This window comes from Pristis pectinata, chromosome 15 (genome assembly GCF_009764475.1).
Source record: "Pristis pectinata isolate sPriPec2 chromosome 15, sPriPec2.1.pri, whole genome shotgun sequence".
Classification (NCBI taxonomy): domain Eukaryota; kingdom Metazoa; phylum Chordata; class Chondrichthyes; order Rhinopristiformes; family Pristidae; genus Pristis; species Pristis pectinata.
The window spans coordinates 18087270-18101361 of record NC_067419.1 but is presented as its reverse complement, the minus strand read 5'-3'; the positions used below and the strand labels follow the sequence as shown (position 1 = coordinate 18101361).

Sequence of the window (14092 nt, the reverse complement as noted above, 5' to 3'; positions counted from 1 at the left end):
CCCAAGTCCAGGCAACATCCTGGTAATTTTTTTCTGCACTCTTTCTAGTTTAATAACATCTTTCCTATAACAGGGTGACTAAAACTCTACACAACAGTCCAAGTGAGGCCTCACCAATGTCTTGTACAACTGCAACATAACTTCCCAACTCCCATACTCAATGCCCTGACAAATGAAGGCCAACATGCCAAACACCTTCTTCACCACCCTATCTACTTGAGATGTCGCTTTCAGCAAACTATGCACTTGCACTCCTAGGTCCCTCTCTTGCATAACAATCCCCAGAGTCCTACTCCTACCATTCACTGTACAAGTCCTACCCTGGATTGATCTCCCAAAATATAATACCTCATATTTATCTAGATTGAAAGCCATGTGCCAATCGTCAGCTGACATACCTAGCTGATCAACATCCCCCTGTAATTTTTCATAATCTTCTACATGGTCTACAACACCTATTTTTGTATAATCTGCAAACTTACTAACCATGCCTTGAACATTTACATCCAAATAGTTTATACAAATTACAAAGGTCCTAGCACCAACCCCTGTGGGACACCATTAGACACAAGCCTCCAGTCCAAGAAACAACCCTCAACCATCACCCTCCGTTTCCTACCACTGAGCCAAATATAAATCCTTTCCACTATCTCCTCCGGATCCCATGCAACCTAACATTCCAGCCTAGCCTGCCATGAGGGGCCTTGTCAAAGACCTTAAAGTTCATTTAGACAACATCCACTGCCCCACCAGCAATCAACCCTCTTGGTTACCTCCTCAAAGAACTCCAAGAGATTTCTCAGACACGACTTCCCACATACAAAGCTGTGCTGACTGTCCTGAATCATACCCTGTCTCTCCAAATATTGTTAGATCCTATCCCTCAGAATCCCCTCCAGCAATTTACCCACCACTGATGTCAGACTCACCAGCCTGTAGTTTCCTGGCTTGTTTTTGACACCCTTTCTAAACAATGGTAACATATCAGCCACTCTCCAGTCCACCAGAACCTCACCTGCAGTAAGAGATGAAGAGAAAATCTCTGCAAAGCCCTCTGCAATTTCTTCTCTAGCTTCGCACAAGGTCTGAGAATGCGCCAGGTCAACCCTGGGGATTTATCCACCTTAATACACTTTAAGATCTCCAATACCTCCTCCCTGCTAATTCGGATGTGGTCCAAGACAACATCACTCATTTCCTAGCCTCCATAGTCTTCTTCACAGTAAAAACTAAAGATAAATATTCATTAAAAATCTCTCCCAATTCCTTTTGTTCTACACACCAACAGTCAATCTTGAAGGGAACATATTATCTCCCTAGCCATCCTTTTACACTTAATAAACCTGCTGAATCTCTTGGGATTTTTCCTCACCTTGCCTGCCAGATCCTTCTCATATCCTCTTCTTGCCTTCCTAACTTCTTATTTAAGTGCACTCCTACACTTCTTGTAGTCATCAAGAGATTTACTGGATCCCAATTGCTTATGCGCAGTGTATGTCTCTCTTTTTCTTAACCAGAGGGTCAATATCTCTTGTCAAGCAGGGTTCCCAAAACCTACCAGCCTTCCCCTTCACCTTAACAGGAACATACAGGCCCTGAACTCTTGACATCACACTTTTAAAGGCCTCCCACTTGGCAGACACTCCTTTCCTTGCAAGATCCTGCCTAATGGCTTCAAAATTTGCTCTGCCCCAGTTCAGGACCCTAACCTGTGAACCTGTCATATCCTTCTCCATAACTATTTTAAAACTAATAGAATTATGGTCACTGGACCCAAAGTGCTCACCAACAGACACTTCTGCCACTTGCCCTACCTTATTCCCCAGGAGGAGGTCCAGTGTTGCACCCTTGCTGTAGGTCCCTCTATACATTGAGAGAGGCAGCTTTCTTGGACACATTTCACAAATTCCACTCTGTCCAAACCTTTTACACTACGGTTGGTCCAGTCTATATTAGGGAAGTTAAAATCTCCCACTAATACTACCCTATTATATTTAAACTAGCTGCAATCTCTCTACATATCTGCTCCTCCAATTCCCACTGACTATTGGGGGAGCCTACAATACAATCTCATCAGAGTGACCATCCTCTTCTTGTCTCATTTTATGGATTACCTTCACTCCAGTACAAAACTGGTTGAGGCAAGCTGTGATATTTCATCGAGAAATATTAGAGGATTGGAGTGATCACACAGCATTTCTTATCCCCAATCTTTAAGTCTGTGGTGGACCCAACGGCAAGGATCACAGCTTGCATGCCACTACATAGCACAGAGAAATTTCCACAGGCAACAAAATCAAAAGAGGACCCTCCAGTCCATTTCAAGCAATTGTAGAAGGCTTTGATAGGGTCACACAAAAAAAAAGTAGATAGATGTTGGTATTGTGAATTAAACTGGCTTCTATGATGGGTACCTCAGGAAGGAACCAAGGTGGTCATTCAGCATTTCTGGCTGAAGATGATTAAAAATGACTCAGCCTATTATTTGGCTCTCATATTAGATCAGGCCATCATTGTGAATAGGATATCTTTGGAGTTTCCTCCTCCTCATCCTGTCTCGACTGTCCACTCCCATTCACAACTTGATTCAACAGGACACAGACCTCTGATCAAATTTGTCGATTGCAAGATCACTCAGCTTTGTTTTTTTATTGTTAGCACACATTGCAGCCTCACCAGACAGAGGCATCAATTTTTAAATACATCTAATAATTCTTTAAGCATTTCCTTCTGCACTCTTCATTGAGCCAGAGTTGATCTCCTGACATGCTTGTAATAGAGTTAAGGATATGCCAGGTCATGTTGCAGACTACAGTGGAACCAAATCCTGCTGTTGATGGCGATCACATCAATTAAACAGCTAACAGGAGATGGCAGCAGCTCCAAGAACATCCCTATCCTCAATGATGGCAAAAGGAAGTGCAAGCGCCAAAGGACTTGCAAATGCCAAGTGACTGATCCACCTCTGCTTCCTCCAGATTCCCAATGCTGCAAGATCCCATCTTAAGCTGATTTTAAATCAAGTAACATACAAGCACACTGGAAAAAGGCTTTAGAACACGACAACACCTTAATCAGAGCTCCAGAACCAGCTCCACCTCCAGCCAAGCTGTTCCAGCACAGTAACAATAAGAAAGAAAACTGCAGATGCTGCTCACTTGCACATTGTTTTTACTTCAGTACAGTTACAACACTAACAATGTGGAATATTGTCCCAGGTACATCCCGTCACATAACACAGGGCAAAACCAATCTACTCTCAAGCATCGGCAAAGGGATGGAAGGAGTTATAACAGTTTATCCAGCAGCATTAAACAATAATCTGCCTGCTGGTGCTCAATTTGAGTTTGGTCAAGATGACTCAAGTCCAGAATCCATTAAAGCCTCGACCAGAATAGAACTGTTTGACTGTCCTGGCCATCAAGGCAGCATTTCAGCAAGTTTGACATCAAGCTGCTCTGATAAAACTAAAATCAATGGGAAAAACACTCCAATGGTTTACATCACATCTCCCACAAAGAAAAATAGTACTGGATGTTGGTGGCCTGCCCCAGAACAATGCTGCAAGAGTCCAAGGCACTGTCTTAATCCCAACCATTTTCAGCTCCTTCAATGACTTTCCTTTCATAAATTCAGAAATAAGAAATGTTTTAAATAATATTAAATTCTGTCAGAACTAATCAGAAAATAAAGCAGGCCATGCCTGCATATTGTAAGACCTAGACAGACAACACATGTGGCAAAAGTGCTGGATAATAATCTTTGACAAAATAGACTATAATCACATACCCATGACATTCAATGGCAGTACCTTCACCTATTCCCCCAGTATCAACACCTGGGGATCAACACTGACCAGAAACTCAATTGGACTAACCACATAAATATTATGGTTATAAAAGCTAGAGGCCAAGCATTCTGTAAGCAAGTGTTTCCTTGCACACCAAAACCTTCATTCTATCATGATCCTGGCTTGTGCCTATATAGATGGCAAACTTTCCACTTGCTGGAAGAGAGAAGATTCTGTAACACAAATGACCACCATCCAGAACAAAGTAATCCAGTCAGCCAAATCCTTAGAAGATTTGATCAATATTCTCATTGTTAATAGTAAGTTAGAGTTTTATATAACATTAGGCAAAAGCTAGCTATTATAGAAATGGACTATAGGCAGAAAAGCAACATATTGCAGACATTGAAAATCTAAAATAGAAACAGCAAATGCTGGAAATACTCAAAAGTCAGGCAGCAAGTGTGGAGAGTTAACATTCCAATTTGAAGACCTTTCAAAAAGCACTATCCATTCCATCTGTAATCAACAAAATGGGTTTCCTGTTGCCCCTGCACACCAAGATTGCCTAATTCATGTTACATACCCCCAATATCCATTTATAGAATTATTCCAGCAAAAAAAAAGCAGGCCAAATCAACAATTAATATAAGAGACCACACCAGGTAGCTAACTCAGTCAAGGAAGTCTACTGATGCATGAAGTGTAACTGTCATGGCAGGCTTTAGACACAGGAGTTGGATGCCCTGCAGGTCAAAGATGATAAGCAAGAACTGTACTTAAATCAATGGACATGTCTCAAAACTTTAAGATCTTTACTAAGATGGAATTTATATCAGCATCTTTCCATAATGCTAAGGATATATTGTTGTATACTAGTGGCACAAATTTTACCTTAGTAAACAGCTTAAGCTTCACTGAGAATTCAGATGTCGCTTGGATAAATCACACAGGATGCAACGCAGTATAAAATTCAAAAACTCCATTTTGGAGCATGAACAAGCAAAGCAGTTAAATGGAATAGGTTTAAAGATAAACAGTTGCACAAGTAAAAATATGGCACAGAAGGGGCTGAGCTTCTCCTATATGTCCTAGACTACTTTCTAATCAGTTTGTTTTCTTTGAGCTAACCAAAAATGATGCAGTTGTTGGGTCTAGTTCTAGCAAAGAAGGACAAATGTATACCAGGAGGGTGGGGAAATATCAGAAGTTACAACAACAATTCAATTTTATAATATTGGAAATAGAAAACTGTCCAAGTCAAAGCAACCCAAATTAAAGCAGTTTGGGAAAGTAGGCTAGACAAATTGGACAGAAAAAAAAACAGTAGATATGATAAATACGAAGCACAAGATTTTCAAAGAAGAAAAACGAATTAGAGCACAGAGTAGGTACAACTCTACATGGAAAAGGGTGCCACAAAAACATGTTCCCTGGAAGGGCTGAAAAAGTGAAATTTTAAAAAAATCTAATGACAAATACAGTAGGAGGTAGGACAATTCAATAATGAATTATAAAGCAATACTGAAAAACTCTGGTTGAACTCAGAAGTCAAAGCCTCTCAAGGATTAAAGAGGAACTCTGATCATACTGGCTGTACAACTTGTCAGTTAAGGGCAGTCAGCATAGATTTATGAAAGCCAAACTGCATTGAACAAATTTGGTTCAGATTTCTTCATTACTCTCCCAAATTTCAAACTTTCTGTTCATGATAATGATAACATTGCCAATTAATAATGTTTCTTACCTACACTGTGTTCCATTCCTGGCACATGTCACATTAACACCAAGGAGCAACCCAAGCACTACAAAGTTAGACATAGAAGTGTAATCATGTTGGGAGGAACTAATCTTACTTTGTGCCAGAACACCTGAAATTTAATCAAGTACTTTGTTTAATAACTGCAATGGTCTTCCCCCCACCCCACTCCAGATAGGGGGCATAATTTCAGGAGACTTTGCGACCAATTTAAACTTACTACTTTAGCTGTACTAAAGCATTCTGACTGCAGGCAAGACCAGTTCTGGTCCCATAGACATAGCTCTGAAGTGCTCACTTACTTGATCTCTAGTGAAACAAACTAAATTTACTTAAGAGTGATAGGATACCTGGGAGAAAGCAAGATGGATTATCCACTTGGCACTTCTGGGTGAAGATGGTTCAAGTATTTCAGTCCTGCCTTTGGCATTCATATGCTCAGCTCTACCACTAAGCTTAGGAATGTTCTTAGAGCATCCTCTTCCTGTTACTCATAACTGGATATGACAGCATTGCTCTCAGTGGGATTGTTTAGCTCATTCCACTACATGCAGGTTTTACTGCTCAACATGCATTCACTCTTATGTTGTAGCTTCATCAAGTTGACACCTCATTTTTTAGATATTGCTCCCAGCATATCATTCTACAATCCTCATTGAACCAGGGTACCCTATTTGATGGCAAAGTATGAGTGATATGCCAGGCCCAAAGTTACAGATTATGGTGAAATACAATTTTATTGCTGTTGATTACCCATTGCAGGTTTATTAATGCCCAATTATGAAGCACTAGATGTGTTCTGTATCTATTCCATTCAGCACGGTTTCATCCCCACTGTATGGTGTCATAGTCATCCTACCATATATTCTGTACAATGCGTCTGTAACAGGTAGATAGACAAGGGTAAGAAAGTTTATCGAAGCAAGAGACTGCAGATGCTAGAATCTGGAGCAATAAACAATCTGCTGGAGGAATTCAGCAGGTCAAGCAGCATCTATGGGAGGAAAGGAATGTTGACGTTTTGAGTCATTTCAGAATGATGCAGAGTTTCGATGATTTCTTTCTTCCCACAGATGCTGCTTGACCAGCTGAGTTCCTCCAGCCAACTCTGTTGCTCAAGGAAATTTATTCCCAGGTTTTGGATCTTTCACTACCTGTTGCAGACCCAGTTCAGGCAGCCATGCCAATACATCACAGGCACATCCCTCCCCACCATTGATTGTACCTAGAGGCGGCGCTACCTCAAGAAGGCAACATCTATCATCAAAGATCCCCACCATCTGGGCCATGCCATCTTTTTACAAATAGGTAGAGGTACAGAAACCTTAAGTCACACTGCACCAGGTTCGAGAACAGCTACTTCCCTTCAACCATTCAGTTCTTGAACCAACCGCGAAAACTCTAATCCTTACAGTTTAGCAACACTATGACCACTTTGCTCTAAAGTGGACTTTTTTTTTGTTCTAATTGTGTTCTTTCTTGTAAAAATTGTATTTAATTTACATTTTTCTTATGAATGCTGCTTGTATGATGCTATGTGCCTGTGATGCTGCTGCAATAAGTTTTTCATTGCACCTGTGCATTCACCTACTTGTGCATATGACAATAAACTCCACTTTAATGTGTTCTTCATAATTCAGCCAATTCCATCAATTTATAGAGTTGCAGGTCATTTTGTGCCCTTCCTACTTTCAATACTTTTTCCAAGTGTTGTTCAATAAGGAGGGCATATTTCAAAGCCAAGAGGGACAGCAGGAATTTTCTGCTACAATACCATGGACCAGTCAATGCAGAGGACTCCCACAACAATTTCTGGGAGTCAAAGGGCCCTTTTCTCCCCAATTTTATACCATCGTACCACAATGGCCGGTAGGAAGGCATGTACCCAGGCCTTATGATGAAGCAACCTGGAACGCTGGATGCATGGTATGATTCTGCAAGTACAATTATGCAAGGCTGCTATTTATCTAGTCAGTTACGCAAATCTCCCAATTTAGATAACAGCCCCTTGGATGTTTACAAGGACCACCTCACCCCCACGCGCGCACGCCCGCCCGCCCCCCCCCCACCCCACCCAAGTCCAAATCCATTGTCTAGGCAGCCACTTTTAAGGAGCATTGAAGAGCCAATAACTATGATGTGGCCAGACCATGTGGTGGAAACAGATTTCCTTCCCCAAAGGATATGAGTGTATATGATGGATTTTTACCATAATCCAACAGTTTCTTGTTGCCATCACTTAAGCCTCCTTCTTAAGTCTTCCCTTACAACAGCCTCTCCTCCTGGTGATGCTGAAGGCCCAGTACGACCACAACACAAATCACGTTTAAAAAAACGAAATGTAGATCTTCAACTGAGGGTGGACATCCCTGCAGTTCTCATTGCTGCAATGTCCAAAAAGTTTTCCACCAATTTAATACCTAAACTTGCAAGAAATTATGGATGCCTTTAAATGTACCTGGGGCCAACACATCAGTTCACAGTTTTTCTATGTACAGCCAAGAAAGCCTTGATCAGTTGTTCCTGACCACATTACAGATGTTGCCCATTGTTCGCAATGCGTCAATGATATACAGCTGTGAATATAGGGATTACAGCAATGTAGTAGATTATTTTGGCCCAAATCAAGAGCACCAAATCAATGCATTTGCAGTTGCAATTAGGAAGTGCATTGCAACAATTTTTTTTCAGTACCCTGGACACTGCAACAATTTTTTTCCCCAGTAAATGTGATTTTTGTAAACAATGGAAATAACAAGCCTAGCACATTTACAGTCTATCACTAGAACCTTTCAGAAACCTATTATCTGGGCAAATCTATGCCTAATCTGACAGCTGCTCTCTGCTTGAGAAGGAACAGATAAACTATGAAATATAGCATGCATCAACTTGCCTCTATACAAAAAGACCCAAAGTAAAAGGGCCACTGTAAACCTCACCTTCACAATCAGAGTGATCTAGGAGAGGATCCATAGTGGTTAATAGAGCAGCAAAAAGTAGCCACTTGCTTTAAAAATGTTAATTTTCAGCCACATTGCTCCATTGTCTTATCCAGATAGAAAGACTGGTCCCAGTAGATCCTTGATAAATGGGTATTCCTGACCAGACCTTCACTTCTTAAGCCTTTTCTTACAATAGCCTCTCCTCCTGGTGATGCTGAAGACCCAGTAAAACCACAACACAAATCACATTAAAAAAAAAACAAAATGTAGATCTTCAACTAAGGGTGGACACCTCTGCAGTTCTCGTTGCTGCAATGTTCAAAAAGTTTTTCACCAATTTAATACCTAAAATTGCAAGAAATTATGGATGCCTTTAAATGTACCTGGTGCCAAGCTTCATCCCATGGTTCAAGCCCAATTTCTTATGCATGGCTTACATTGTGTGTTAGGTGTACGTACACAATAAGCATCAAGTGAGTTTTGCAAATGAAGAGTTACCACCAGCAGCATGCACAACACAAAACCTTGCAATTCAATTTTGCATGAAGTGCAGGGTATGTAGTAATGCTGTGACATCAGTCCAAACAAAAAGCACAATCAATTTCTGGGTCAAAAATGTCAATGTAAGAGACCTACAATGATATTTGGCAATTCTTAGTAGTTCACACTTGAAAAGGAGAACAAACAAAAAAAAACTGCAAATAGAAAATAAAAACAGAAAATGCTGGAGATACTCAGGTCAGGTCACATCTGTGTGAAGAGAAACAGAGTTAACATTTCAGAATGATGATCCTTCATAAGAACAGTTCTAATGAAGTGTCTTCAACCTGAGATGTTAACTGATCCTGTTCCCACAGATGTGGCCCGACCTGCTGAGTATTTCCTGCATTTCCTGTTCTTTATATTGAAATAGAGCCTTAATAGCTCCTGAATACAGTTCTTTTATCAAAGTTATGAAGTAACAAGTTAGAGAGTGGATAAATACAATTGCCCTTATTTGGAGATATCGATTTTTAATACATCTCATATGTGTACTTTCATAGCTGTTTTGGTAGAATACCAAACTGAAGAATCAGGTTATCTTTTAATTTCCCTTTCATGTGCTCTACCAATTCCTTTTTTCCTCCAAGTTTTGAAGTCATAACCACACAGTTGAAATTTCATTTACGTACAAGGCTTTAAGATTATATGGTGATTAACAACATATTCTGGACAAAAGAGACTGCAGATGCTGGAATCTGGAACAACAAACAATCTGCTGGAGGAACTCAGCAGGTCAGCATTTGTGAAGGTCCTGATGCAGGGTTTTGATCTGTAACATCAACAATTACTCTTTCCCCCTGCCCAAAAGCCACTGAGTTCCTCCAACAGATGTGTATTTTAATATATTCAGGACAACCTGCTCAATTTATCTTGAAAACTTTTTTTAAATTTATAAAAAACATACATTGGACTTAACAAGATTATCCTATGAATATTTGAACCAAAAAAAAACAGCAAGATTTTAGGCTTCTTTCACTAATATTTGATGAATTAATGTATCTATGCAATTAAAGTATTACATAAAGGTTTTCAATGTCCTACATTAGGAAGTGGAAAATGGGCTAGGTTTTCTATATGCAGAAATTGTTCCACAGATATCAAGGAACTCCAGGATTCAGCTCAGTTGTAATTTCCTGTAATTAAACCATCTTTCAAGACACTGTTTAACAGTTACAGATAAATTATAATTACATAATGAGGCACCAGTGCAACAGGTAGTCATAGAATTGCACCTCAAAAAGGGGTGGAATAGAGATGAAGAGTTAGAAAGAAAAAGAAAACTGAAGAACATTCACAAGTGTCCCAATAAGGTTTATTTTCATTTCTTGACCAACTACACATGGTTTTACAATGAGCATCACTCAGCAGTTTCTGATCAAGATAGACACGATGCATTTGGTGAACTTTGACTAATAAGTTAAAATTCACTTCTTTAAAAGAAATTGTTGCTATGACACAAAAGCAAATATTTGTCAAACACTGGTCATGAGTTTTACCTACTGCATGGGGATCTACAAATACTCCGAATTCAAGAGCAAGTGTTGACATCTTAAAAAGGGAAAGTTCCAGGATGTTAGCCAATTAGTCTTCGACTAACATTCACGACTCATCAGGCTGTCAGTGGGCAGGGAATAAAGGCCAAGGAACATGAAGATTTATTTATTTTTAAAATCAGAAGGCAGACAATTAAAATTGTTCAAGTTGTATTAATAAATTGCCATTTGTAAATTACATAACATATAACAATTTCTATATTATTTCAGAATAAATTCCCTGTAATTATTATTTTCAAACGACATATCACAGCTATTATAACTGTCTAATAGCTACCAATCATGCCATTACCCCAACAGAAATTAGTTGCAAGAATACTTAAAAATTATTCACCTTCAAATCACACAACTGCTATTTCACTGAAATGCACCATATACATGTGAAACAACATAGTCAATTTTGCTATGGATTTGGTTATGACAGAGACAAAGTAGCCCTCTTTATCCCTAACAGGGTTGACGGCACTATGTTGGGGAAGTGTTGGAGAAACATTGTCCAGCAAAGTTGAACGCCACTCTCCCATTTCCATTCTTATAAAAATAAGAAATAGGAAATGGGACTCAACAATATTGCCATTTCAGACTGCTCTGCCATGTAGTAAAATTACACCTGTTCCTCAAACACAAATCCATTTTTCCACCAGATCTCCACCTCCCTCAAAGACTTTTTCTGTCCAGAAACCTATCAATTATACTTCATGCAGTCACTTGCAATTGTTTTGTTTAAAAAAAAGTCAGTTATCTAGGTATCTACCATCTAACTTTAGCTGCCCCCCCCCCATATTTCATCTAAATCAGGCTTTAGCAATGTTAATTTTCACGTTTGCAAGTTACAACTTCTCGCTTCACCCTTCCACCTTCTCCAATTCATCTATTTATCCAATCTGTGAAATCCAATGCCTAGAAATTTCCTCCATTAAAATATTAAGACCAAGGGCATTGTCTTCACTGCCACACAAATTCCATCTCCTTAACACCAGAATGAACCTGACAATTCACAATACTGGTGTCACATTTGACCACAAGATTCAGACCAGCTCTCTGCAATATCACTAAGATCACCTATTTACACCTCCAAACATTGAACGATCCTGTTCATTTCACCTGATCTACTGCTAAAAAAAAAATTTCATCCATTATCTTTGCTGCCTTTAAAATTCACTATTCTGGCACAAGCCTGACCAGCCACCAGAATTCTAATCCCATTGACTCAAAAGGGTATCCAAATATCTAGCCACTCTATACATATGGGTACCTTAAGGGGAAAAAACCTCAAATTTAAAATTATAATCATTTTTAAAATCAAATATGGCCACACCCTTTCCCATTTGACATCTCCTCCAGCCCCAACTTTCCCAAGGAATCTACACTCCAATTTTGACATCTTGGTTATCACCAACATTAATTATCATCACTAATACAATCTCTGTAACACAATCCTGTCCAGCTCTGCTATGGTCAACTCCCTTTCAGCTATGAAAGTAATAAACTATGAAATTTCCTCTTGAAATCTGACCTCCTTTCTAGCTCCCCTTTCACGTTTAAGGCATTTCTTAAAAGCTACATCTACCCAGTGTTTTGAACATCTTTTCTAATACTTCCTTTAGTGGATTACTTTTACATTTTTTGATAACACACCCAGGGGTGTTTAAAGTGATTTATAAACAGAAGATGTTTTTGTTGCGGGGTTCAGACAAATCACTTAATCTTCACTCTTGTGGTTTATGACATCAGCCCACTAACTCGATCATAAACCCAGCTGGGTAACCATTGCACAATCTCCATCCTTGGATGGATTTTTGAAGACAATTCGTATAATAATGACATTTTCCCAGCAGAATCAAACGGGAGTGGGGAGCGGGAATCCAAAAAAAAGTGAAACACATTAACATTTCTCAATAGAGAAACAAAATGCGATACGGCTCCTATTTCCATTAGAGCACGGTAAAACTTCCCTAACGTGGCTACCAGAACAGCACGCAGGTAGCGTCCACGTCGATGAGGGAAGAGCTGACAGTTCAAGACATCCCCCACTTCATGCCAAAGCCCTGAATCCCTCCTCCGACTGTGGTATTGAGCCGCAGACACCGACCCTCCACCTTCCCCTCTGTTCTCCACCTCGGTGACAGTTAAGCGCGACGCCCGCTGCTGTCCTCCTCGGCACGTACTCACCTGTCGCTAACACAGTCTCCTCCAGGTACCAAAGCCCTTTAGCCGATACTACTGGAGATATTTCGGACTCCTTCCACCTCAGTCCCTCTCCCCGTCTGTAAGTACCAGTTTTACAGAGGCGCTTACACTGACGTAAACCCTCCTCCAAGCACCACGTCGATTTTTTTTTGCTGACTTTTTTCCCAGCCTGCCCCGCGGCCTCCCTCCTCTCCTCCACAATTGTCTCCACTCGACCTCCTTCCCGGCGTCCTCCACGGCGCAAAATTCTTTCTCCTTCCCTGCCCTTCTGCCCAGCGTCCTTCACCATGCCAGATTTCTCCGCCGCCCGATCCTTCCTCCCGGCATCCGTTGCGGGGTCAAGCGTTCGCGAGCGGTCCTTACTCCCGAGAGGCTTTGCGCTTGAATGGCATAGCGGTTTGGTTAGGAGTCTCCTGAATGCTGTTTGCCCGGGGTTCAGCCGTGTGAGGATGTCTGAGACCAAACATCAGCTAAGTCAACACAATCCAACGTTATGTTTTGGGCAGGTGAGCGACACCATGGTTCAAACATGCCTTGCGTAGGTTTGCTCATTAGTAATTCATTGCCGTTTGTAACGTTTTCTGCTTCTGATTGCAATTTTCAGCCAACAAATGTTTCAAGTGCGACGCAGTCCCGGAAAGTTGGTACAATTGACAGACATAGTCATGGAAAGATGCAGCACGGAAAGTGGCCACTGAGTCCATTAAAACTATTCTCGGATTATCATCTACTCCCCCCAGATTCCACCACTCACTCACACACCAGGGGTCCATATAGAGTGGCTAATTAACCTACCGACTCGCACGTCTTCGGGATGTGGAGGGGGTGGGGGAACCCAGGCAGTCACAGGGAGAGCATGCACACTCCCAACAGACAGCACTCGGGGTCAGGATGGAACCGGGTCTCTGGCGCTGTGAGGTCCCTGCACCATTAGATCAACAGATCGACCCAAGTCTCATCTTCATCTGAACTGTAGTTGAGGGATGGGGAATAGTTTTGTCAGGGCACGTCGACAAAATTTCACTGCCCATTTTAAAGGCATCCTTTAAATGCTGAGAATTGTGGTTGAATAACAAACCTCGGCTTGAGATGCGGAACCGCCGTGCTCCAGCGCCACCATTAGTCATAAAGACGTAATTACGGGTTATCGAGTTTAAAGGATTTCCTTTCTGAAAGTAGTTTTAGTTTTTATACCCTGCCAGTGTGTATTGAAGCAGGATTCTTTATTGATTAGTAGCCAGATCTACGATAATTGTTCACTTTTTGTATCGGAAGTAATAATATCACTTGCTAAAGAAAGAAGAAATACTCCGAG

At 40.7% G+C, this 14092-nt stretch overlaps 2 protein-coding genes across 5 annotated transcripts in view; one reads left to right on the top strand and one right to left on the bottom strand.

The window, feature by feature from the left end:
• The window catches only part of LOC127578210 (ELKS/Rab6-interacting/CAST family member 1-like), a 593610-nt gene extending 580719 nt beyond the window's left edge, over positions 1-12891 (bottom strand). Inside the window, exon 1 of the mRNA XM_052029938.1 lies at positions 12760-12891. The gene's annotated coding sequence lies outside the window, so the exon portion shown is untranslated. The remainder of the gene's footprint in view (positions 1-12759) is intronic.
• Positions 12892-13131: 240 nt separating this feature from the next.
• The window catches only part of rad52 (RAD52 homolog, DNA repair protein), a 31109-nt gene continuing 30148 nt past the window's right edge, over positions 13132-14092 (top strand). For all 4 annotated transcript variants that reach the window (XM_052030472.1, XM_052030473.1, XM_052030471.1 and 1 more), the window contains exon 1: positions 13132-13283. In XM_052030472.1, coding sequence (XP_051886432.1) covers positions 13227-13283 — 57 coding nt within the window. In that variant the 5' untranslated portion in view covers positions 13132-13226. The remainder of the gene's footprint in view (positions 13284-14092) is intronic.